Here is a 23,351-nt window from a genome sequence, read left to right as displayed (position 1 = left end):
ACATCACAACTGAATGTGCACTGTTACTATGAAACATGGTGGCAGCAGGACCATCCTGTGGGGCTGCTAAGGACAGGATAAAATGTATAAAACAGACTGAGGTTTGTGGCTGTAACACGACAAAATGTGAAACAATTCAGAGGGGATGAATACTTTTGTCCTCCACAAGTAAAGCGGCCTCGTAGCTCCACCGAAGCCGCGCTCTAAAATGTCCAGCCTGATCAGGCAATTATCCCCAACCCTGTCAGCAGGTTAGTCCCCCAGGGGTTAAAGGTTAACACCTCAGATTACAGATAAAGAGGCATTTCAGCTACTCCGTCATGCGGCCCGCTGCGTGTCGGAGCAAGTTGTGGTGTCCGCTGCAGAAATAACAGACCGTCTGAGGTCAGGCTGGTTTTATATGTGAAAACCATTTCAAATCTCAGGACAACTCAGAAGAACCAGTTGCATCGGTGGACTGGTGATGAGAGATAAGAAGGTTGTCGGCGTTGGATCTTCACGCCGCTTTCTAGCTTCATTCCAGAATGGGAAGCTACATGATGTCTGCTAATAAGAGTCTGGTGTCACGGAGTTTCCTGAAAAATCTTGGCTTTGGGCGGTTTTAGTGTGTTTACTAATCCTGCGTTAAGATAAACACGTTTGCAGTTGTCTATCCGTGCACGGGGGATTACCTGCTGGAGCACAAAAGAGCTCCTTGTTTGCTCCGAGTTAAAGGCAGCCCAAATCCAGGTTTAAATCAGCAGGCGCAGCCCGCTCCCTCACAGGTGCGCCAGCCATATGTCGCAGTCGGGCGGAAGTCAACGTTTTTGCTTGTTGTCTCCTTGTGTTTGCGCAAACAGAGGTGGACATCGAGGGCATGGAGTTCACCCCGGGCGAGGTGGACAGCATAGACAGCATCAGCGACGGCGAGGAGGAGGAGGAAGAGGAGGAGGACCACTACGGCGTCCAGAGCAGCTCCAGCGACACCAGCTACACAGCCGCACATTCCCACAGACTGCAGCCGCATCACTGTTAGGCACCTTCCGTCGCTCAACCAACCAGTTCCTCCCAGCGTTTTGCTTTTCCTTCCTGATCCCCGCCCGCCCCCGGACGCCGCCTGTTACCTGCGTCAGACCGGTCCACGACGGCGGTACGGCTTCCACCTGTTCCAGGCCACGCCTCTGCAGGCTGACACGCTAGCCGAGCCCCTTCCTGGCACCCCTCAACCCCCAACGCGTCCTGCCCCCCCACCCCCACACAGCCCCTTCTAACCGAGTGTTGCTGCAGGCTCAGACAGCGCAGAGGAGAGTTTGTGGCTTTTCTTTCTGATAATTAGAAAGATAATTACTTAATCAGGCAGTGAAGAAGAACAGCTTTGACCTGTTAATCGCCTAATGCAAAAGCAAGTTTCATTTATCTTCCTGAGGCAAAAGTATTCAGGCAAGGCTTTGCACTTAAAAAAAAGAAAAAAAAAGAAAAAGAGAAATGACTGTTGCTAAAGATTTATAGCCATCTTGAAGCTTTCTGCTGACAAATGCTACGAAATTTCCAACAAACTACATTGAAGATTATGATTGTAATGTGAAAAGCTTCCCGGGGTGTGAATACTTTTCCGAGGCCCTTGAAAGGTCACATTAAGAGCACGATCACACACCCTCGAACTTAGCAGTCCAAATGCATCGACCCTTTCCTGTTTTTACATCTTCATCACATCCTGAATGCACAGCCAGGTTGTTTTTTTTTTTTTTGTTTTTTTTATACCCACAACCTCTTTTCATGGTCAGTTCATCTTTCAGTGAAGACGACAGGAGAAACATCAGAGCTGCAGGAGCAGAAACGGTGTAAATAGATAATCCAGTTACTGTCCACGTCTCCCTCTGGTTGGGTCGCCTAACCACTAACTCCACACTACTGACCACTACACTATACCACCAGATGGTGTGGATGGACTACTAATTCAGAGAGAAAAACAGGAAGGAAGGAGTTGCCCTACAACTATAAAAACCCAAACATTGTGTTTTGTTTTATGTTTTGTTTTTTTTTTTCCTTCTCAGTAGCTAATTGATGTAGCAAATAAGAGGCTTCCCCTCTTACGTTCTGAAGTGATCCCGGCGGACCACGAGCTATTGTCATTGGGAGATTTTTATGTTGTGTTTTGTTTCTTTAACCCGTAGACGGTAAGCTGACCTTTGCGTCGGATTCACTAACTGACCTCTGCCCGTCTGCACGGCGCCACCTAACGATAAGAATTGGAAAAAAAATCCTCCGCAGCTCTGTCGCTTCGCCTGAATCTACAGCGTCCGATTAGCAGGTCAAAGCTGACAAATCAGTGGGAAACTGTTCTCGTTCTGTTAAGGGATAGAGAATTTAGCAAACTAATCCTGCAGTTTTTCCCAGCAGAAGTAATAATCTTCTCTTTTGCTTTCTCCTACCATTTATTATTATTATTATTATTATTATTATTATTCCTCTCGGCTTTTCTGGGTGAACTTCCCCCAGGCTTTGACTGTAACCGATGCACAATAGTGGTTATGGACGGACGAGGCGCCTCTGACGGTGTTAGTAATCAATAAGTTTCCCCCCCGACCTCCACCTCACTCGACCCCACCCACCCCCCGCCCCCGGTCTTTTTGCAGTCTGTAGAGCTTGGCACTTTAAAAAAAAACCAAACAAAAACAAAACAAAACCGAAAAGCAGCTCGTCCACTACGGCGGGTGGGTCTGACCAAAAAAATACAAAACTGCTAAAAACAGAAGAAAAAATATCAATAAAAAAAAAAAAAAAAAAAAAAACCCTGGAAAGAAAAGAAGCTACTCGTCACTTAAAGTGAAACCAGCTAGTGTAGTCTATATTTCTTGTACTTGAGTTTTGTATTATATTTTCCTAAATGTTCTCTGAAACTGAAAAAAAAAAGTCAAAAAAAGAGTGAGTATATCTATCTATATCTATAAATATATATCTATATAAAAGAGACAGACAGACAGGAGGCCAGGCTTGTTGAAGGGAGAGTGGGGGCAGGGGAGCTCATACACTGGCCCCCTCTCTCTTGAGTGACTCTTCTGCTGTCATTCTGTGCCTTGGTGAGCCTTCCTCCTCCTCCTCCTCCTCGTTAACCTCCCCAACTCAGGTCACACTCCCCCCTCCTCCTCCTTGTTTTCTCTACACTTCCACAAGCAGAGGGGTATTGTGACGACATCAGTATCCCGCCCCACCCGCCGCCCCTTGGCTTCTGCTTGGAGTCACCGCCGCACCCTGTCCAGGACCCCCACTCCACCCCCCCACAGCCATCTCTGTCATGGAAATAAACAAGAAAGACACACACTGGTGAACTCCCATGGCAGCTTCTATTCGCTCCCTAGCCCCACCGAACGGACACCAGCGGGGGGCTCTAAACGTCTGGGCTTGAAGCTTCTTCATCTTCTTTATTTTTTTGTTTTTTAACAATAATTGTATTTTGACTAAATGTTTGTTCTGCGGGAGCCACCCGGGAGAGGAGCGATAAAAGAATAATCCAATCAATGGCAGCTTAAGGTGTTATCCTCCGAGCTCCCAGGTGGTCCGTCCCAAACTGAAAAAGAAAGAAAGGAAGAAAAAAAAAAAAAAAACTAGTGTTACCCATCGATCAGGAGGACTTCTCGACTCACAGCAATATGACCATCTTGTGCTTTCAGACAAGGGAGGGTGGGCAGGGCAGGGATTTTTAAAGACAAGCAGGTGGTTTATTTTGCTTTTACTCTGTGGTGCATTTATGGTGACCAACACTTTTTTTTTTTAACCTCCTATCTGCACTCTCTCCATACACTGCAGGAGGGCAAAAAAAAAAAAAAAAAGAAACCCAACCCCAGGTTAAATTTATTTTCTTTTGGTCATAAAGAGTTTACATTCATGTCAGAGCATTTGTACATGACTGTTTGTCGCAAAAACTAAACAAACAAATGAAAAAAAAAAAGGCATCCATGTTGGTCAAAATGAACAACTGAGTATACTATTATTGAAGGCATGGGATGACTCTCTCGCACAGAACCTCCTGTATGAAACGCAACAGGGATTGGGGCTAGATGGATGTGAGATTATGATGTTTCAGTTCTGTCATTGGATTAAAAAAAAAATGGCACTTGCAGTCATGCTGAGTGGTTTACTGAGCAGCCGACCGGACGTTAGTCGACATTCTGGTCAAGTTTTAAAAGCGTAAGGAGGTTCCTTTAAAGATGTGCCTTTTCTAAGCAGAGATTGTACCAGTTGAATAAATATATATGTGTAAATATAAACACACATGCAAGCAAAGACGAGTTTTGATGATGGCTTCTGCGTAGGCATGGACCAGTTGCTGGTATTGAGGTTTTAAAAGGTTCAGGTTTCAAAACCAAAGTAGAAATGCACCAATTAGGCTTTTTTTCTGGCCAGGTATCGCCTGCGAATTTAATAAAAATATAAAAAAAATAATTTTTAGAACTGCCACATAAAGGACAAAAATCTGTGAGTGGTGGAGGTTTGTAGTTCTGAATCCAAAAGAACATTAGGAAATGACAAGGCTATCCTGATTGGCTAGTTCTGAGGCTCTGGATGATTGATTTTTAAAAGTCTTTTTAACAATATTGATATTGGGTGGAAACTAGTCGATTCCGATATCCTAATGATTTATTAGTGCATCTGTAATTGAAAGGCCCTTTAAATGAAATGCCAAAATAAGGCTCTGGAGTGAACAGAGGTTTTTTTTTTATTTCAGCTAGATGGAGCCTCAGTAGCATGATGCTAGCTGCTCCACCTGCTAGTCAGGTGGTTGAAAACAGACTTTCTGTGCTCATGAGATGGACAGCTCTGGATGCTTCGAGACGAACACAATTTAAATATTTTATATTTTTCTGTTATCACCAAGTTATTTTTTTTTCCTTAATATTTTATCGTGAGAATATCTTTACTGGCCCATGCCTACTTTCGCGTTACTGTTGCTCAGAGATTAGCTTTTGGTATAGTGCACTTTCTGCAAAGCTTGTAGGTTTGGAAACATCGACAGACTCGGACAACATAACATCAGCACACCTTGATCAGAGATCAGAATCTGTTGCTGCTTTCAAAAATCCACACAATGACTTCCATTAGGAATATTATTCCTGCCAAACGAATGGTCACTTTTATTCCTTCCATGATTAATTAAGAATTTATGTCTTGTTATACGACGTGGATAGCTTTAAGTACCCTTTAGGCTTTCGATCAGCTTTCCGCCCTTTGTCAACCTTCATCACACCTTCACACGTAGAGGTAGAAACCCTCCAGAGCCGCATCAGCAGGAGGATCTCTGGCTGTGGGTTTAGTACAGAGGATGACGGAGAAACAGTTGGGGACCGGCGTGCTGAGCCGGGGAGGGAGAGTTCTGTGCCAGAGACCTGTGAAATATGTTCCTTTATAGAGGATGTGTAATTTGCATACAGAAGATGTTAAGTTCCTTTTTTTTTTTTTTTTTTGGTTTTGTTTTTGTTTTGTGCGTATGAGCGCGTCTACACGAGTACCTGGTGCTGGCTACATTTTAGCAAACACTTGAAGGTATTGTGTATTGTCTCATTGTAATATAATTAAAATGTTTTATACATAAACACGTTGCTGTGACTTATTCATGCACGCAGCTGAGCAAAGCAGCAGGAAAAGGCAGATAAAAAGAGCTGAAATGTTAGGGGGCTTCCTGTTTGGTTTGTGCAGCTGTGAAGCTGAAGTCTGGAATATTAACTTTTAAAGGTCAGAGTGGAGCTTCTTGCTGCAGCAGCAGAAAGACGTTAGCTGATCCCATAAACAATAAGCATCTGTCAATCATGTGACCTTTTTTTTTTTTTTTTTAAGTTTTATTGAAGCTCATTTAACAAAAGAGCTTTCTGAAATTGGACGTCCTGAAGATTTTGGCTGTTGGAGAGAAAAAAAAAACAGGAATACATCCATCATATTGTGTCTTTAATCCAAGGCTTAGACAACAAATAAAAATCCAGTCAAATTCAAACTTGAAAGGAATGCAGTCGCTGAAATCAGAATGATCTTTAGAACAAGCTTTAAAATAAAAGTTGATTCAGTTTCATTATTATCATCATTATTGCACCTCAGAAACAGTCATACAGTTACAGCCTGATCACGTTACAGTAAATCAGTGAAAATGTTGCTCATTCTGATAGAAGCCAGTCTGTTGCGATTGTCAGTGTCAGCATAGGCATTTTATGCTTTCTAAAGATCATGTCACAGATTACTGATGCATATATTAGCTCTATATATTAGCTCTAAAAAGTACAAAAAAATCAACATCGTCTCTCTCTACTGGGACACTTAAAATGTGAAGTGATCTGGACTCAGTATTTACATCTGGCTGACTGGCACAGTTCTAGGCAGACTTCTTTCATACAAACACCTGAGATTTAACAGAGCTGAGACAGAAAGAAAGAAAAAAACACAGACATGATGAAGAGGACCAAGTCAGTCACAGTTTGCTCTCATCCAAGGCGTCGGCCCCGAGCCTCCCGCTCCCGGCCGTCAGACGTATTGCCGGGGTTTCTTCGGAGCGGCGGCAGCTGAAGCCAGACTCTTGGCCGCCTCCTTGGCCTTCTCTGACGGGGGTCTCACCGAGTCTCGGAGCAGCCGTTGCGGCGTCTCTCCTACCACAACCACAGCAGGACGAGATGGAAGGAAAAAAAAAAAAAACAAACTTAAATCAATAACCAAGGCATAACTATTCATCATCTGCACAACTCGCTGCAAAAGTATTCATACGTCTTGATCTGTTTTCCATTTTGCCATGTTGCATCTACAAAGCTGAATATAATTTAATTGGGATTTTAAGTCGTAGACCAACTGTGAAGTCTTTAGGATTCTGCCTACGCGGCTTTGAACATTATTCTTTGCAAAATAGTTCAAGCTCAGCCACACAGAATGAGCTTGCATATCAATTTTCAAATCTAGGCAAAGATTGTCTATTCGGAACAGACGATCAGCTGAGTACGCTTTATCTACAGACTGGATGACCCACGCTGCTGGAAGCCTGAAATCTCTGTCCGATGTTTAGCGCCACTAACCTTCCCATCAAATGACCAGCTTCCCTTTTCAAAAACACCCCCACAGCATGACGCTGCCACATTCTGCATGTAGGCCAGAAGGTTCAGTTTTGGTCTCATCTGACCAGATCACCCTTCTCCCACGTGTCCACTGCAACACTAAGGCAGGGATTTCTTCAGTAATGGGTTTCTTACCCGGTCTGTCTGTTTAGGTGGGCAGCTGTGTAGGTTTGATTTGTGCAACACATTTATCTCTGATCTGTTTGCTGTGTTTCACTAATGACTAATGACCATGAGAATAGAAAGAGCTTTATGTGTCCTAAGGCATTTCACGTAACTACCCAACAATCCTCTGTTGTGGTTGTCACATAAAAAAAACAAAAAAAAGCAAAAAACAAAAAAACAAAACTGTGAACATGCTAAAGGGACAGAAATACTTTTGCAAGGGGGGCTTTCAGGTGACGTTTTTGTAATATTTTTGGGTTTTTCAGAAAATCTGAAGAGGCATCAAAGACGCCGTTGTCTAAGCACGTCGACAGATTTACCGGTGCTGCAGGCATCAAGTTAGGATGAAAGTGCAAGGCTCAACTGCAATTATTACCAGGGGTTTAACTCTCATTTACTGGCTTACCTGAGATTGTTTCCAAAAAAATAAGAGTTTAAAACAAGAATGAGTCTCTGTATCTTTACTCTAAACAGGCAATATCTCAAAGGCTTTAATTTCATCCGAGTTCATTTGAGAGCTGTCTGAGCTCCAGACAGCCAGTCATCTGTTTTCCACATTATGGACTCAAGGATGTCAGATGAATAGGTGACATAAACAAGCACAGAGGACCTTGGAGATCCTACAAGTAAACAAAACTCCCTCTTTTGTATGCTGGTTTGAAGTGGCTCGCATTGGATTCACTGCCGTGGGCTATGGGGTGCAAGTGTGTGAGCGTGTGTGTGTGTGTGTGTGTGTGTATCTGCCCTGACGGTGAACCTTTCAACCTCAAGGGAGATCAACAAGCACAATAAAGACAGAACGGACAGCAGGGATGAACCGGTCTCGTCAAATCTTGCAGCATATTTGAAAAAAGTCAAAAAGCAGGTAGAAAAGTTCTGAGGTCGCCTCAGTGTATCATAGCTATGGTGAAAAGTTTACTCCAATATTCTTAAAGTAGTTATTCTAAAAAGGTTTTGCTTATTTTGTTAAAAAAAAACAAAAAAAAAAAAAAAAACAGAAATGTACCAATGAGGCTTCTGGAGGCTTAGAAAGTTTTGGTTTGCTTTGAGGTTTGACTTGCCGATTCAAATCTTTTACCAATTCTGCTTTCTTTTTTTTTTTTTTTTCCTTTTTCAAAGTTAAAAACTCAAATGTGGCAAACATGTAATACAATATACCAGCTTTCACCTGATTTTTAGTAAGCTCAAAACATCCAAGCCCCTGAGAACGTGCAGTTTGAGACTGAAAGCAAAGTGGGAGTAGAACAGAATACAAGTTTGGTTTTCTAAGGCGCCTCAGGAAATCGTCATCTTCTTGACCCTTTTTCACATTTAGTCACTCTACAACCACAAACGACAACGTGTTCTGCAACAGGCCAGCACAAATTTGTGCATATTTATGAGCTGGAAGGAAAATTACATTTTTTTTGTTTTTTGCAGTAAAAAAATCTGAAAAGTGTGGTGTGCATTTTAATCTTGAACCACATGTCACACCGATTAAACCTGCAAGTATTTTTGTGGGTACGTCTGTACCTTCCGGCTATCATCCTATCAACTCTGAGCAGATTCCCTGCCCCTGCTAAAAAAAAGGCATGTCCTCTGCATCATGCTGCCCCCACCTGTTGCTCCATGGAGTCAGTGCATTCAGGATGGGGTTTAAGTTTTGCACCATTCATGTTGAGTGCAGATGTGCAGTGTTCTTCTCTTTACTGGATATTTTTATAACCTAACTTTGCTTCAACCTTCTTTACAACTTGGACAAAATGTGAAAAAGTTCAAGGCTTAAAACCTCTGAAGTAAATTCCTCCAGGCTTCTCGAACAACTGATGCTGGCAGCAGTGACAGTTTGTCAACAGCGAGACAGAAACCCGACGTGCAGCTACATGTTTAAGGCAGAAAATTAAAAGCAGTCTGTTTTTATGTGGAGCTAATGATGGCAGAAAAACAGACCCAGGAAAACCGCATGCAAACTTTTCTGAAATCCTTCGCACACGTAACACTTCGCCACGTTCCCTCAAATTTGGCTCCAAATTGAAATCCCTATAAACAAGACCAAAACTTGGTGTGTTTCTAGGCTACGTGACTTACTGACAGTCTACAGAAACAGAAAAACTACAATAAAAAAACCCCCAAAAACAAACAAACCAAAAGCTTCAAATCAAAATTTACTAAATAACAATGACTTTATTTGGGCCTTTTAATCTGAGATATGGAAGCAATCATGCATCATGCATTTTCAGCTTATTTTAATATTTACGTGCCGCTAAGGTTTTTGCATGCGACAAACAAAACAGAATTATAAATAATATTGTATGCAGGCAATTTTTCACAAATTGCAACTGCTGGAAGTAATGCTAGGTTAGCCATGCTGCATCAAAACAGACATTTTATTGCTGCTTTGAGGACCACATAAAGACATTGTTGCTCTAGCTGGCAATATTTTCCCAGAAGAATGGGAGTGTCAGTACCTCCACTACTCTAGCTATTGTTGCAGGCTCATGTGACAACCATGGGCAGAGGCCAAGAGTGTCAATTTGATGCCACCCCGCCACCCACCCAACATACTCACCCCAACGCTCAGCCTGATGCCCAGTCCTGCAGAGCCATCAACAATGGGGCAATAAAACAGAATCACAACAATGGGAGAACTCCCTTTTAGACAACAGTACGCTGCTGCATCAGCACAACAGCGGTTTGGAGCACAGGACTGCCAGACCGCGCAAGAAGCTACACTGACAGATCAAAACAAGCAGCTAACAGTTAATAGGAGATTACATTTGTTTCTAACTGAACGGTTCGTGGTTTTCTTTTCTCGAGTGTGACTTTGTCTTCTATGTCAGAACCTCCAAACATTTTACTTTTGTCGGAGCAGGAACAACAGGAGACATTTCTCTAATCTTTTGTTATTTAAGCACATTAATAAGACGTTACACTTCGCCTTGCCCTCATCTGAAGCTCAATCGTAGCGTACATACCCTGCAGATTGGATAGAGCGTATTCCAGCCCCTTCATGGCCTTCACCTGGTTGCTCTTGAAGCGGGCCAATCCAAACTCCTGGGAAAGCACACGACAAGAAATGGTAATTTAATGGCAAGAGAAGTACACTCCTCCGTGTCTGGAGATGTTTAATAAAGTTTGGAATGTTCTGATTTTAATTACAGCTAATGGGTTTAATACTGCTTAGATTGAAGGTCTAATATCCCAACAAGATCTTGCATTTATCCTTAGTTGGATTACTGCAACAGTGTCTTCAAAGGTCTATCTGAAGTGATCCAGAACTCTGCTGCTTGCGTTCTCACTAAAACCGGGAAAATAAAGCACATCACCCAGTCAAAACATTCTTTCACTGGCTCCCTGTGACCCAGAGAACAGACATTAAGACATTTAGTTTAGATTCACATCAACATTCCGGATCTCTGATTTTAAAATACTCTGAAATATGGAGAAGCAGCATTCAGTTTTTATGCTGCACTAATCTGGAAAAAAAAAAAAAGCATCTAGAAAACCAGAAAACTGCTGGAACACTGACTTCCTTTAAATCGAAGATAAAACCCCATTTGCTTATTAGAGTTGCCTTTGACTGTTCCACTTATTATACCAAGACAAACATCATTAATTTCAGTCTTTAGGCTTTTCATCACTTTCCTTCATGTCAACGCAGTATATTTCTGTTTTACGTTTTCATCGTGCAAAGCACTTTGAATTGAAATGTTCTCTACAGCACCCTTAAAGTAATAGCCCAAATGATTAAACATTTGAAAATTAATAAACTCCCCTTGACAGGTGAACTAAATTACAAACAGTGACTAGAAACGGTATTCATACCCTCTTAAACCTTTTAATACTTTCACATGTTACAAACTCAAACTGCAAATGAGATTTCCAGACTTCAACAATGGCCTCTCTTTTTAAAATGCTATTTGCTTAACAGCTGTCCTGTCTACTGATTCTCCCCCCCTAAGCAGTGAAGATCTGCAGCTTCTCCAAACATACAATCGGCCTCCTGGCTACTTCTAAACACCTTAGCAGAACTCAAAATAGCCCGTCTGCACGTGTCACAAGAAACAAGCGTTAAAAGAGACATACGTATATAAAGCAATCCAAAGGTTTGCACAGGTGAGCTTATTAAAGTAAACTGCAGGTAAACTGTACCTGAATGGGTTTGGAGAAGCCAAAAATGCTTGAAGATATCCACGCTTCCCGTTTTAGCTGCGTGGTTGCTGGCTGCTCCGCCGAATCTAGGAAAACACAGCGCTCCTCCACAGACTGAACCAGGAGAGAAGGAAAGCGTGCACGCTCTTTAGAACCAAAAACTCGCCAATGCTAGATTCTAAGCTGAAATGTTTTACGTGCAACAGGATGTTTGTCCGTTTTCCTTTTCACAGAGAATGCGGCCTCACCATGAGAGTCGTGTGATTCAGGTTCCAGGTGTAGGTGGTCAAGCTTCTGTTGACCGGGTCCACGATGGAGTCCTCCAGGATGTAGACGTAGCGAGACATGCCGGCAGGGAAGAACCGCTCTGCCCAGCGAGGCAGCCGATTGGTCTTCATCAGCAGGCGTCTGGAGAGGAGCCGGTGGTCCGTGGTCACCTCCCGGTACACAACGTCCTCAGTGAGAACATGGGTGCTGGGAGACGTAGAGTCGCGTTAGCGGTGGTGCTCGGTATTTTTACACCTCTGAGACTTTGTACAATACAGGTGAAGACATGTTTATTATGTATAAACATAATAAACAGGATTATGTGGAGGATTTTGTGAAGGCTTTCTTATCACTTTAAGCTAATCCCTTTCCTGATAAAACGAAGTCAGAAAACATAAACTACAGTTCTACAGATATATATATATATATATATATATATATATAAAGAATATCCTTGAAAGAATTATCTTTGTGATACTAAACAACAAAATCCATGTGTAATTTTTGGGATCTAAAAAAAAAACGAAAAAAAAAAAAAACACCCATCTGACATTGCTGTGGAGAAAATAGATTTATATATGCTAAACTTTTCATCTGAGGGTCTCCTAAGGCTCAGTGATAGGACCAATTGTTTCTTTTAAAGATACTTACAAAGTTCCCAAATGGCCACAACAAATGACACAAATGGATTTAATCTTATTGACTGGAATTAACTTTTGCAGTTTTGGCTGAGCGCTAAAGGAGTCAAGAGAGTGGCTTTGACATTAACTGACCTTATATTTACATCAATCATTTTGTTTCTGTATGGTCTTCATTTAACCAACTCAACAACCAGACTTTTAATAAATGTTCCTGAGTCTGCCATCAAATAGCTTTAATTCAGGTTGAAAACTTTTTGTCTAGATTTTTTTTTGTTTTGTTTTGACAGTCATCACTGAGATCATTTCACTCTTATTATATTAATTTTATTTCTAGTATCAATATTGCAGATCAGTGTTTTCAAAGTGTCGCAAAACTCTTCATGTTTTCATGGTGAAAAGAGCAGGCCTTGGCAGCAGGCGGTAAGAAGCAGATAACGGTCTAGAGAACTTGAACAGACTGAGCCCAGTTTTACTTCTCTGGTGACTTTTTTTCAGTTCTCTATTCTAATCATGACTGATGTTGTCTTTTTCTTTCAGAGAAATGCATATTCAGTGCCATGTGTCACATATTAATAATGGACTTTGGAAGGTGTTTTTATTGATTCATTTAGAATTGACCTCATCGCTTAGTATAAACGCCAGACATCTTTTGCGCATTTTAATGATATTCTAAAAATGTTTCGCATTTATTTCAAACACGAAGGCGCCATCTGTTGCAAATTCTCTAAAGGCTGATTATTATAATAAAACAGTTACACAGACTGGATATTTTAGTTTGCTTTAAAATGCATTCTAACAAGTTAGCGGTAACAAAGCTTTATTTTTTTGTAAAAACAAAAAAAATAAATAATTGGTTCACGTTACCATTCACCACAAAATTCCTTTTTCACTTTTCATATCCTCCAAATATCTTTAAACAATATGGTTTGATATAATAGAGACAATGAAAAGAGTTTCACTACCTGAAAGGATTAGGGTATCTCTGCCAAAAGGCAGAGACAACATGGTCCCATGTGCTCTTTATGTCTGAGGTGCTACAAAAATATTTGACCATTCTTCTGCAACTCTGTTGCACTAAGACCTGAATCCTGAAACCTGAGGTCCCTTAGTATGACTATAGAAAATAGCGAGAAGCTGGAAAATGACTCCATCCAAAGACTGGGATTGTCCTGAAAAAAGAAAATAAAAAAATCCATCAAAGAAATAAAGACACATTAGATTAACTTTATCTCAGACTGATTTGTCCATATAATTAAAAGCAATTAAAGTGAAACACAAAATGCATTCTAAATAACACGTAAATGTCACTCTCCAAGCAGATACACTGCTAGTTGTACCAGTGTTCCCGGAAGCTTTAGCACATCTGAGGAAATGAGAATATGCGCTGCAATGCAGCTTATTTGTAAAATTACCTTTTGAAAATAAAAATCTTTAAGTAGGTACTGGACATAATACTCATTAAGCCCATATTTATGTCTTCTAATAAATGGTGTTCAATGGTCTGATGTAATCGTCTAATCTTAAATGTTATGTTTTCATTGCCTGTAAACAGAAAAATAATCACAGTTAACATAAATATTAATTTAAATAATAGACTAATTTATTGAGATGCACCTGTATGCCATCATATGTGTTGTGACTATTAGTTTTAATAAACCTATTTGACTTCTTTATCTATTCTAAGAAAACTATGGGAACAGTTTTAATGGTATTAACGTGATCTCCCCCCCCCCCCCCCATTGCTATCACATGTAAGTCGAAATTCAAGCTTATACAATACAGGTGAAGACATGTTTTCACCGTTATCGCTTAGCTCACGTGACAGCCCTAGCTGCTTCTACAAACAAAATTATTTAATTGACCAGACAATGAGCTTAGACCTATAACTGACATTAACAATAATTTAAAAGTTTTGTCATCATCTAACGTTTTACTTGTAGCTGTTTTAATGATAATTAAACCATTCTGACAAAACCCGACCAAGGTTAATTACTCAGAATGGCTAGCCTTAACGTCGACCGGACGAAAACATGCGTTTTAAACGACACTTACCTTTATAAAGAGTTAAAATCTAAGTCGAGAAACATTTGCAATTTGTGTGGTGATTTTTTTAAAAATTTTTATTGAGCTTCAATCCCAAAAATAAGGAAGCGTTAGCTAATTAAAGACATGATGCTAAAAGTAACAGCGAGGACAGACGTTACATGACTATTTCCGGCTACTTTCAAAGTAAAAGAACCCCTCTTTATGTATTTTTATTTATTTATTTATTTATTTATTTATTTATTTATTTATTTATTTATTTATTTATTTATTTATCAATTATGGCTGGTGGAAAATTGGGAAAAGAAAGGTTCCCGTTTAACCTAACTATTTATAAAATTACGAACAGAATATTGTAGTAAACTACTGGGAGAAGATTATGGAAAGATGAAAGATGTGACAGAAGAAATAACTTCTTCTGTCATATTATTCTCTCATTTAGCAAATATAAAAATTTTAGTCAACTTAACTGATCAAAAAAGGGAAATGTTCACTATTTCAGTTATTAGTATGTCAATTTCAATAGAATAGAATAGAATAGAATAGAATAATCCGGTTTATGCAGCAAGTGACAGGCAAATAAAATACACCAAGATACACACACATATACAATAACAACAAAAATAATTTAAAAAAGAACAAGTGAGGTGTCCTTCACACACATAGAAATTAATGTGTGATGAAGAGAACTATTTAAAGTCACTTATGTCTCTTGAACATTTACTTCCTAATAAAATGTTTTACATATTACTTGAAATAAATCCCGAGTTTTAGGTAGGTTCCGTTAAAATATGGAATATTATTTTTTGTTTTAGTCAGAATGTTGCTTCTGGCGCCATCTAGCGGTTAAAATTAATAATATAAAAAACAGCACAGCAATTCCAAAGACCTTCAGCTAAAGACGAATAATTAATGCATCATTTACTTGTAAAGTATTGTTAAGATTTTATTTTATTTTTTTATTACATTTTGGTGCATTTAGGAGAAAACCAGGGGCATCCTCTCAAAAGCTTTTCTCTCCCTTTTCCCATCTTGGATCCCTCAACCGGTTTCCTTCCTACTGTTGTCCAGTAGAGGTCACTCTCAGATTAGTTAAACTCTTAAATTGTGTCATTTTCTTCTTGTAGCATTTCCGGCTACTCTTGTCTGCTAAGGGAAGTGTCCTCCATGGTGTCATTGTAGGTCTGTCGAGGTTGAACGTTCAAGAATAATAATGTCTGGCTACACACCAGACGAGAAGCTGCGCTTCCAGCAGCTAGTGAAGCTCCGGAGGCAGTGGCTAAAGGACCAGGAGCTCAGTCACAGGGAGCCCGTGCTGCAGCCCAAACCTCTCGGGCCTGTCGCTAAGTTCTGGGCCGGGTTTCTGGAGCCGAAGAGTCTGTGGAGGCTTTATGTGAGTCATTAAAACACAACAACACGTTATATTAAATGTGATCTGGACTGAGATACAGCTTTATTAAGATAAATGTGCGCTTCATTAAACTTACAATGATATTATTGTGCGAAAATTATTTAGTTAGGCTTAAAGTATTTAATTAAAACAGTGGTCTGTATATATTCCATTGTTTGCGTATTTTACATACAGTGCAATACCAACTGCTACATCTTCAGTAGTTTATCAGTTTAATTAAATTTCAGATCACAATTTGAGCAATTATAATTACTGTATTTGCAGCACCCAGAATATTTTTAGTAAATCATAACACCTGTGTAGATAAAGCTACTCTGACGGTTAAAATGATTGAATCTTCTCTGCTAAGTTTGTAAATCAAAATGGCACAGGAACATTTTGAATGGTTAAATTAAAAGCAGTGCTACAATAAGTTTATCCAAGGTCAACACATCATACTTTTAATAAGTGCATTCTTAAACATTTTCAACCTGTTAAACATTGTAGAATCCATTGTAGAAGAAGAATGAAGCGTTCGCTGAAAAGAACCCAATTTTTGTGGTTCTGGAGACCTGTAGCATGTAGAGGATGTGGAGCATAAAGATTGACTCACTAAATTTACTGAGTTAAATCCTGGGAGAAAATGTAATGGAGCCAGTGGGGAAGTGGACATCTCTGGACCCCCAGGCAGGAGGACAGTGATCCCAAGCAATGTTTTGAGCAATTGGTCAGCGTCCTCAGAAAGCCTGGCAGGAGATGATCATTAAGTACATGACAGCAATATGGTGTCATATTGCTGAATGCTAAAGATGGTTGTCATCAAGGGGTTGAATACTTTTGAAGCAGCTGTAGACATTTTATGTTTAACTTGAAGATGCTACTTGTAATATTTATGGTGTTAAGCAATTCAAATTGTCCTCATTTGATATGTTTTTTTGTCTTAAAATCTCACTTAAATAGAGGAGTTGAATAATTTATATTTCAACTAAAAGTCTTTAAGTCTTCAAATGGTTTTTGTTATGAAGGTGCTATTCAGTATGTTCTATGTAACCATTTGATGATCCCACTCAAATACTCTTGCACCCTTACTGGCCAGTTTAATCCTTGAGTTGAGAAAAAAATGGTAATTATTTGTGAATTAAAATGTCTTAGAATTATCTATCTTTTATAAAATCTTTTTTTTTTATTATTTTATTTAATACTGATTAATTTCTGTATTTGCAGACCCACAAGGTGTACAAAGGTGGTGTTTTCACATTAACACGGCTGCTGATACCTGCCTGGCTTGCCCACTACTATGTGAAATACCACGCTGCTGTAAGTTCACAGAAATGGTGACAGCTGTGTGTGTGTGTGTGTGCGTGTGTGTGTGTGTGTCTTTTCTTTTTCTTTTTTTAACTGGACATGCAGTTAGGGAAGAAAAACTCTTATCAGTATATCAAACAAACCCATTTTGTTGCAGTCAGACAAAGAAAAAAAATATAGCTTCAAAGTTAAACTTTTCTAAGTTTAACTTTGGCTCTCAGGCTCTCAGAATGAACTCTCTGAAGGAAATAAAATTGCACAGACAAACTAGGATCAAACCTTATGTCAAAGAGCAAATGCTTTGAAACCGAGACGAGCCGTCGCACTTAAATGTAGCTGTAACAAAGAAACTGTCTGGCTGTATTTCTTGCCCTTAATAATTTAGAAAATAATTGTGAATCAAAGCTTATCTGATCAGGAGGGACTAAACAATGGTGTCATTTTTCTTTACAGCAAAGACCTTACGGCATTGTGGAGCTAAAACCCAAGCTTTTCCCTGTGAGTGTGATTTTTTTTTTAAAATAAATTCTGACTATTACTTTTATTTTAATGTAATTATAAAGGGTTTGTATCTCTCTTTACTCAACTTTAATGTCATAAACCTGCTTTCTGAGTTTTTTTTTTTTTTTTTTTTTTCCTCAGGGTGACACCATTCTTGAGACGGGTGAAGTTCTTCCTGGTCTCCCTGAAACACATGGCCATCACTGAACCTGAAATATTTCATTAATTTTCTTGAGTTTCTGTTGTAAAAAAAAATGTATATTGCAAAAATAAACTGTGTACTTTATGCACAAGAACATGGATCAAATGTTTGTAGAGAAATTCTTTTAACCAGAAATATTTGCTGATTTTTGATTTACTGGTTGCTCACCTGTCAAACAGCAGTTGTGTTAATTTATAAAAGTCACCAATATAAGGTATGGAAATAATTTAAGATGTGAAATTTGAAAGCATGCGTTTGGGGGTTGGATGTTATTCTCTGTGATGAAGCCATACGGCAACATGAATATCTGCAGCAACTTTAGGAAAACAAACTGGTTTGGAAATGCTCATAAAATAATGTGTACAGATAAAGTCGTAGCTGCTTTTCCTTTGTTGATTAGATGTAATCTAAATCAGGGCGTGTTCGAAGTCATTTTTTGAACATAGTTGCGGACAAAATTGTATTTTAAAATATTTCTTTTTTCTCTCCAAAAATTTCAAACACCTTTTTTAAGCATTCTAGATTTATAAATGAGAGCTGTGTTTTGCTTTGAACACAGAAACTAATTCATTTTATAAAACCCTTGACGCTATTAGTCATTTTGTGTTTTTATTTTTGTTGGATAACCGCCTGCAGTCTCAAGATCCTTCAAATTTGATGGTCTTTTGGAATGAACCTTAATCTTCAGCTGACCCTCGCAAGTTTTCAATGGGATTCAAGACAGGGTTTAGAGCACATCTATCAATAATGTGCATTATGGAGTTAGCGTTCTACCAGGAGCAATGGATGTCATGTTGGAAGGCAAAGCGATAATCCAAGTCAAATTTTGTCACAAACTCCTGAAGGTTTTGTTTCAAATTTTTAACACACGCTCACCCTTTGATTATGATCCATTCCTCACTTGCAGGATTTTCTTTCATTGAAGGATCCCCACCACAGCATGTCTTATTGTAGGTTTAGTGTTCTTTAGGGTATAGACATTCATTTATGTGTGCAAAGTAAAAAATAATGCAAGTGTCCACAAATTATATGCTCTGCTTAACAAACTTAAAAAACATTGCGAACGCGCTGTTTTATTTTGAAAGGCGGAAGTTGTGCACAGGTCTTCCCGTTGTCAAGCCTGCGTTATGAAATGTGAGGAAGGAAATATTTAACGATAAATTTGTCTTGGAATGAGCGAGTTTCTTCAAGGAGAGAAGGTATAGTTAGTTTTCGACCATATACGTGTTCAACAAAGTAACAGGTACATGCTAAACAACTTTTCCTAAAGCCGACTAACTAACCAGCTGTAGTGCTTGCTAGCCTCCATAGCTAAATTTAGCTAGTCTGCTAACTTCAATCGAGTTGATCCTTAAACAACAGTTTCCAGTTAGTTTTCCCCTCCAGTAATATAAATGTCTTTTCAAGAGAACAGTACACACGAACCCCGGGCTTAGCAATTTTAGTGCCCGTAATTCTTTATGATTTCTTACACTTGGAAGGAATCATGATTGTAGTCCTTACCACACCTTTTTAATTGTGTGGGTATTAAACAGAATAAATTCATTTTGAGCTACTAAAGTTTTAAGATGGTTGGGTTTTTTTCTGTTATAAATCCAGTTCCAGTGACGTAAGTCGTTCTTTAACAGTGTAGTACTATTTAGGATGTCATGTCAACACTATAATACGGCATTTGATCGTGTGTGAACCCAATGCTGTTGATCAAAATATACAGTATTTCTTCTATATTTGAAGGGCTTGCTACAGCTTTAAAAAGCTTTAATATCCGCAACTTATTGTGGATATTTTAAAGGATGCTGGCCGATTTGCTAAAGTTTGTCTCAAAAGCTTCTAAAAATAATGTTCTCTATTTTTATAAATGCCCACTATATGTGTGTGTATATATATATATATATATATATATATATATATATGTATAAAATAAAAGAACTGCAACTTTATTTTTATTATTAGGTGTCAAAATAAAGAAAAATAACCTTTTATAAACAGAGAATATCTTAATTGGAACGTTACATATTCAGTGAATATTCCATGCACCATAACATTATTGTAATTCTGTTGTTGATCATCAGATAATGCATGTAAAGTAACTTTATAAAATCTACTAAGTCTATGGTAGGGTGTTGGCATGTGGCTCCAAAAATACTATCTACCTACTGGAAGTTTCTCCAATTAGCAATATTTTGGTTGGAGAATGGATCATTACTTTTCACCTTTTCTAAGATGCCCGAATTGGCATCAGAACATTCAACAAAAGGAAGTAGTAGTAAATGAAGCATACTAAGATAAAACATCAAATGCAAGTTTTTTTGTTATGGCAGCACAATATAATGCTAATGTAAAGGTAACTGCTTGGATGTGAAATGCCGTACTGAAATTGTTCATCCACTCTTGCTCTCTCTGCTGCTAAAATATTTTTTTAATGTTTGTTCAAAGGCCATTAAGATGTAAAAGTAAAAAAAAAAATCACTGAGAGACACCAACTAAGTTGTCTTCATTTTGTCATGCAAGTCTTTGAGAAACTTAAAAAAAAATAGGGCTTTCGGGATGTTGTGAAATTGTTTCATGACTGTTTTTTTTTTAACTTAATTTTTCCAAAATGGTCAACTTTCCTTTTTCCTCATCAGATCATGTCAGCAGTCAAGGTTGCCCTACAGCACAGCTCAAAGAGTGGAAGGCGTAAAACCTCCAAGACAATGTCTGCAGACGTGTCTCCAGACTCCAAGTGCCCCATCTGTTTGGACGTATTTCATAATATGTCCTACTTGGACCGCTGCCTCCATAAATTCTGCTTCCGTTGTATTCTGGAGTGGTCGAAGAACAAACCTGAGTGCCCACTGTGCAAACAGCCATTTAGTTCAATCTATCACAGCATAAAATCAGACGAGGACTTTCAAAAATATGAACTGAAACAGCAGGTGGAAAATTCCTCATTTGGTTATTTCGAAGGAGTTCGGTTTCGATACCGAACGACTCTCACTGGGGTTCATCGACAGATGAGAAGAACCTCTCCGCCTCCAGATAACGGAGTAATGTTTGAAGCTTCCTCCGATTTACCCCAGCAGAGACGGGATCGATACATTCGCCGCATGATGATGAGGTTGGCGGCTAAGAGGAGAGCTGCAAGCGAAGGCAGAGCCGTGAACAATGTCAGGGAGCAAGAGATGATCAACTTTAGAAGGGAGCTCTACCGAAAGGGGGTGAGGGTGAGGAATGTGAGGGACGGTGGGCGCTCCAGAGACACATCCGCTGAATTTTATAGAAGAAATCCTGCCTGCCTACACAGACTCGTCCCGTGGCTAAAAAGAGAACTGATGGTGCTGTACGGGGCCCACGGCTCTTTGGTCAACATAGTTCAGCATATCATCATGTCACGCATTACACGCTACGATATGGAGGACGGGGCCATCCAGGAAGAGCTCAGACCTTTCCTGCAGGGTCGGACAGAACACTTTCTGCACGAATTCATCAATTTTGCAAAGTCCCCCTTCAATATGGAGGCCTACGACCAACATGCCGTTTATGATTGCCCTGCACCCTCCTCCAATGAGCACAGCAGCTCCAACTCCTCTGTAATCGCCATTTCAGAGGACGAGGAAAACTCTGCAGAGATGGAACCTCCTGGGAACTCGGCATCTACTCTGAGTCAGTCTTTGTGGGACGATGAGACGCCTGGGCCTTCGTATTCAACAACAACAGAGCCCAGCAGGCAAGACTTTCAGACAGTCCTGGACTTGGATTCAGAAAGCAGCTCAGAAGACGAGCAGCAAATGTTTGGGGCTTCTCCACCACAAATTAGTTCTTATAGCCAAACAGATGTTGCTCATGCAGACGGCACCAATGAAGACTGTGCATCTTCTGACGGTGATGACTGTGTCATTGTGGGATATGTTAAGCCTACAACAGAAAGGACTCCAGAGCTGGTTCATCTGTCTTCCGACTCTGATGGCTCTTCTGTTGAGGAGAACCAAGAAGCTCCTCTTCAGTCGCAACACATCCGTTTCACCAGCTGTAGTCCTGCAAATTCACACAGTAGTGATTCCAGTAAGGCTGGAGAAACTCCAAAAGGCCAAACAGACCACCATCATCAGTCCTCCTCTAAAGAAAGACTTGGCTCAAACACATACAATACTTCAACTGGTAGAAGAACACATAAAAGGTTTGACAGCAGGGAAAGGTCTATTGAGGGACATAAATCAAAGGAGAGAGACCACAAGAGAAAGAAGAGCAACTCAAAGAGCAGAGGGCGCAAGTACTCTAGCAAAAGTCCAGTAATTTCTCAAAGCACTTTCAGTTCTCATGCCCGTCGTGGAAACTTCTCAAAAACTGATGGACTGCATGCAAGGAGGGACAGCGACCACAGCTACCAGTCATACACCCATTACAGACGAGAGAGGAATGGTAGCGTAACTCACTACACACAGAGACGGTCCTACTATTACAGCAGCCACAAGTACTCGCACTCCAAGTCCAGGAGCCGCAGCAGGGACTCGTCTCACCGACGAGACGGGAGGCAGTCTCGATCCAGAGCGTTTTCCAGCAGCTGCTCCTCTTCGCCAGAAAGGAAATCTCATCTTGACAAGCCTGGCGGCAAAAGGAAATATAAAGCTAAACATTTGGCAGAACCGTCCAAGAACACCCAAAGTGGCCAAAGTGACTCCATGTCGTTGACAAAACACAAGAAGACAAGCAAAGAGAAGCACCATAAAAGATCCAAAGAGAGGTCGAGGAGGAGAAGCAGGAGTGGGAGCACAGAGGTCGTCGGTGAGCGACACAAGCACCACCATAAGAAGAAGAAGCACAAGAAGAAAAGTAAAAAAAGCAAGAGTTCCGAGCACAAAGCAAAGTCCTCGCCCAATGTCATTACAATTGAGAGCGACAATGAGTCATTTGCCAATCGCAGCATCACGCCTGTCAGTAGAACTACTGAACATACTTTCATCGATAATGCTGCTGATGGCGGAGAAAACCCTGCCACAGTGGACCAAGCTTCACAATCACATTGATGGATTAAATATTCTAGAGCTTGCCACAAGTATTTTGCATCAGAACAGTCTTTAAACTATCAGGTGTCCAGTTCTTTTTTTTAATATTATTTTTATTGTAACTATGTTTTTCCACCGTAAATTCCATATGTCTCACAAACGATGTACGTTCTACAGTTCAAAACAGATTATCTTTAATGACATTTTGTATCAAAACTGTCTGGTATGCCCACCATGTAAAAAGTTATTAAAGGCTGTTTTACATGACAATGCTACCAAGGTAGAGGGGTAAATATTTTTGAATTGTATATTTTACAAGCATGAGCTGTTATTTTGTTAAAATATTGAAATATTGCAATGTGCAGAGGTGTCTGTATATTCAGGGATTTTAAGCCTTTCTGTTGTAATTATGGCACAGATCTACTTTTAACTGCCAGTAATTCAGTTGTTACCATTAAAATGGCACTATGATTTCAAAAATGACTTTTTTTTTGTATCAAGTTTAATTTATGAATTAATTTGAATGGGTTACTGTGGAGGATGTTCTACTGGTGATGTTTATAATGAGTAAGTTATTTGTAGATTCATTATGCACTTACTATTTTTTGCACTATGTTGCAACAAATGGTAATCTAAAGGACACTTTCCCAAAAGATT

The 23,351-nt window shown here is 39.7% G+C and overlaps 4 protein-coding genes across 5 annotated transcripts in view; 3 read left to right on the top strand and 1 right to left on the bottom strand.

Moving 5' to 3' along the window:
* Nucleotides 1-5,570, top strand: part of mxd4 (MAX dimerization protein 4) — a 32,968-nt gene extending 27,398 nt beyond the window's left edge. The window contains exon 6 of the mRNA XM_014989593.2: nucleotides 840-5,570. Within this exon, the coding sequence (XP_014845079.1) occupies nucleotides 840-1,015 (176 nt within the window). The 3' untranslated portion in view covers nucleotides 1,016-5,570. The remainder of the gene's footprint in view (nucleotides 1-839) is intronic.
* Nucleotides 5,571-5,902: 332 nt separating this feature from the next.
* Nucleotides 5,903-14,661, bottom strand: LOC106919331 (PRELI domain-containing protein 1, mitochondrial-like). Its single transcript, XM_014989594.2, has 6 exons — nucleotides 14,321-14,661; nucleotides 13,231-13,437; nucleotides 11,609-11,834; nucleotides 11,361-11,474; nucleotides 10,184-10,262; nucleotides 5,903-6,608 (listed from the first exon to the last, which is right to left on the bottom strand). Exons 2-6 carry the CDS (start codon nucleotides 13,320-13,322, stop codon nucleotides 6,487-6,489), a joined length of 633 nt encoding a protein of 210 aa, XP_014845080.2. The 5' UTR covers nucleotides 13,323-13,437; nucleotides 14,321-14,661; the 3' UTR covers nucleotides 5,903-6,486.
* A 775-nt stretch (nucleotides 14,662-15,436) lies between these two features.
* On the top strand, nucleotides 15,437-17,814 carry ndufb6 (NADH:ubiquinone oxidoreductase subunit B). The gene is made up of 4 exons (XM_014989600.2): nucleotides 15,437-15,704; nucleotides 16,926-17,018; nucleotides 17,460-17,504; nucleotides 17,649-17,814. Exons 1-4 carry the CDS (start codon nucleotides 15,525-15,527, stop codon nucleotides 17,712-17,714), a joined length of 384 nt encoding a protein of 127 aa, XP_014845086.1. The 5' UTR covers nucleotides 15,437-15,524; the 3' UTR covers nucleotides 17,715-17,814.
* A 151-nt stretch (nucleotides 17,815-17,965) lies between these two features.
* toporsa (topoisomerase I binding, arginine/serine-rich a) lies at nucleotides 17,966-23,174 on the top strand. Of its 2 annotated transcripts, none has more exons than XM_014989596.2 (2): nucleotides 17,966-18,908; nucleotides 20,337-23,174. In XM_014989596.2, the coding sequence occupies exons 1-2, from the start codon at nucleotides 18,882-18,884 to the stop codon at nucleotides 22,713-22,715; spliced, it is 2,406 nt and encodes an 801-aa protein (XP_014845082.2). In that variant the 5' UTR covers nucleotides 17,966-18,881; the 3' UTR covers nucleotides 22,716-23,174. The 2 variants fall into 2 exon arrangements, with proteins under 2 accessions (XP_014845082.2, XP_014845083.2); XM_014989597.2 differs by having other exon boundaries at nucleotides 17,966-18,952.
* Nucleotides 23,175-23,351: the final 177 nt, after the last annotated feature.

This window comes from Poecilia mexicana, unplaced genomic scaffold (genome assembly GCF_051168715.1).
Source record: "Poecilia mexicana isolate PSO_F unplaced genomic scaffold, ASM5116871v1 scaffold_1, whole genome shotgun sequence".
In the NCBI taxonomy this organism is placed as follows: domain Eukaryota; kingdom Metazoa; phylum Chordata; class Actinopteri; order Cyprinodontiformes; family Poeciliidae; genus Poecilia; species Poecilia mexicana.
Note: the sequence above shows the minus strand (reverse complement) of the source record. Positions and strands in the feature narration are given on the sequence as shown.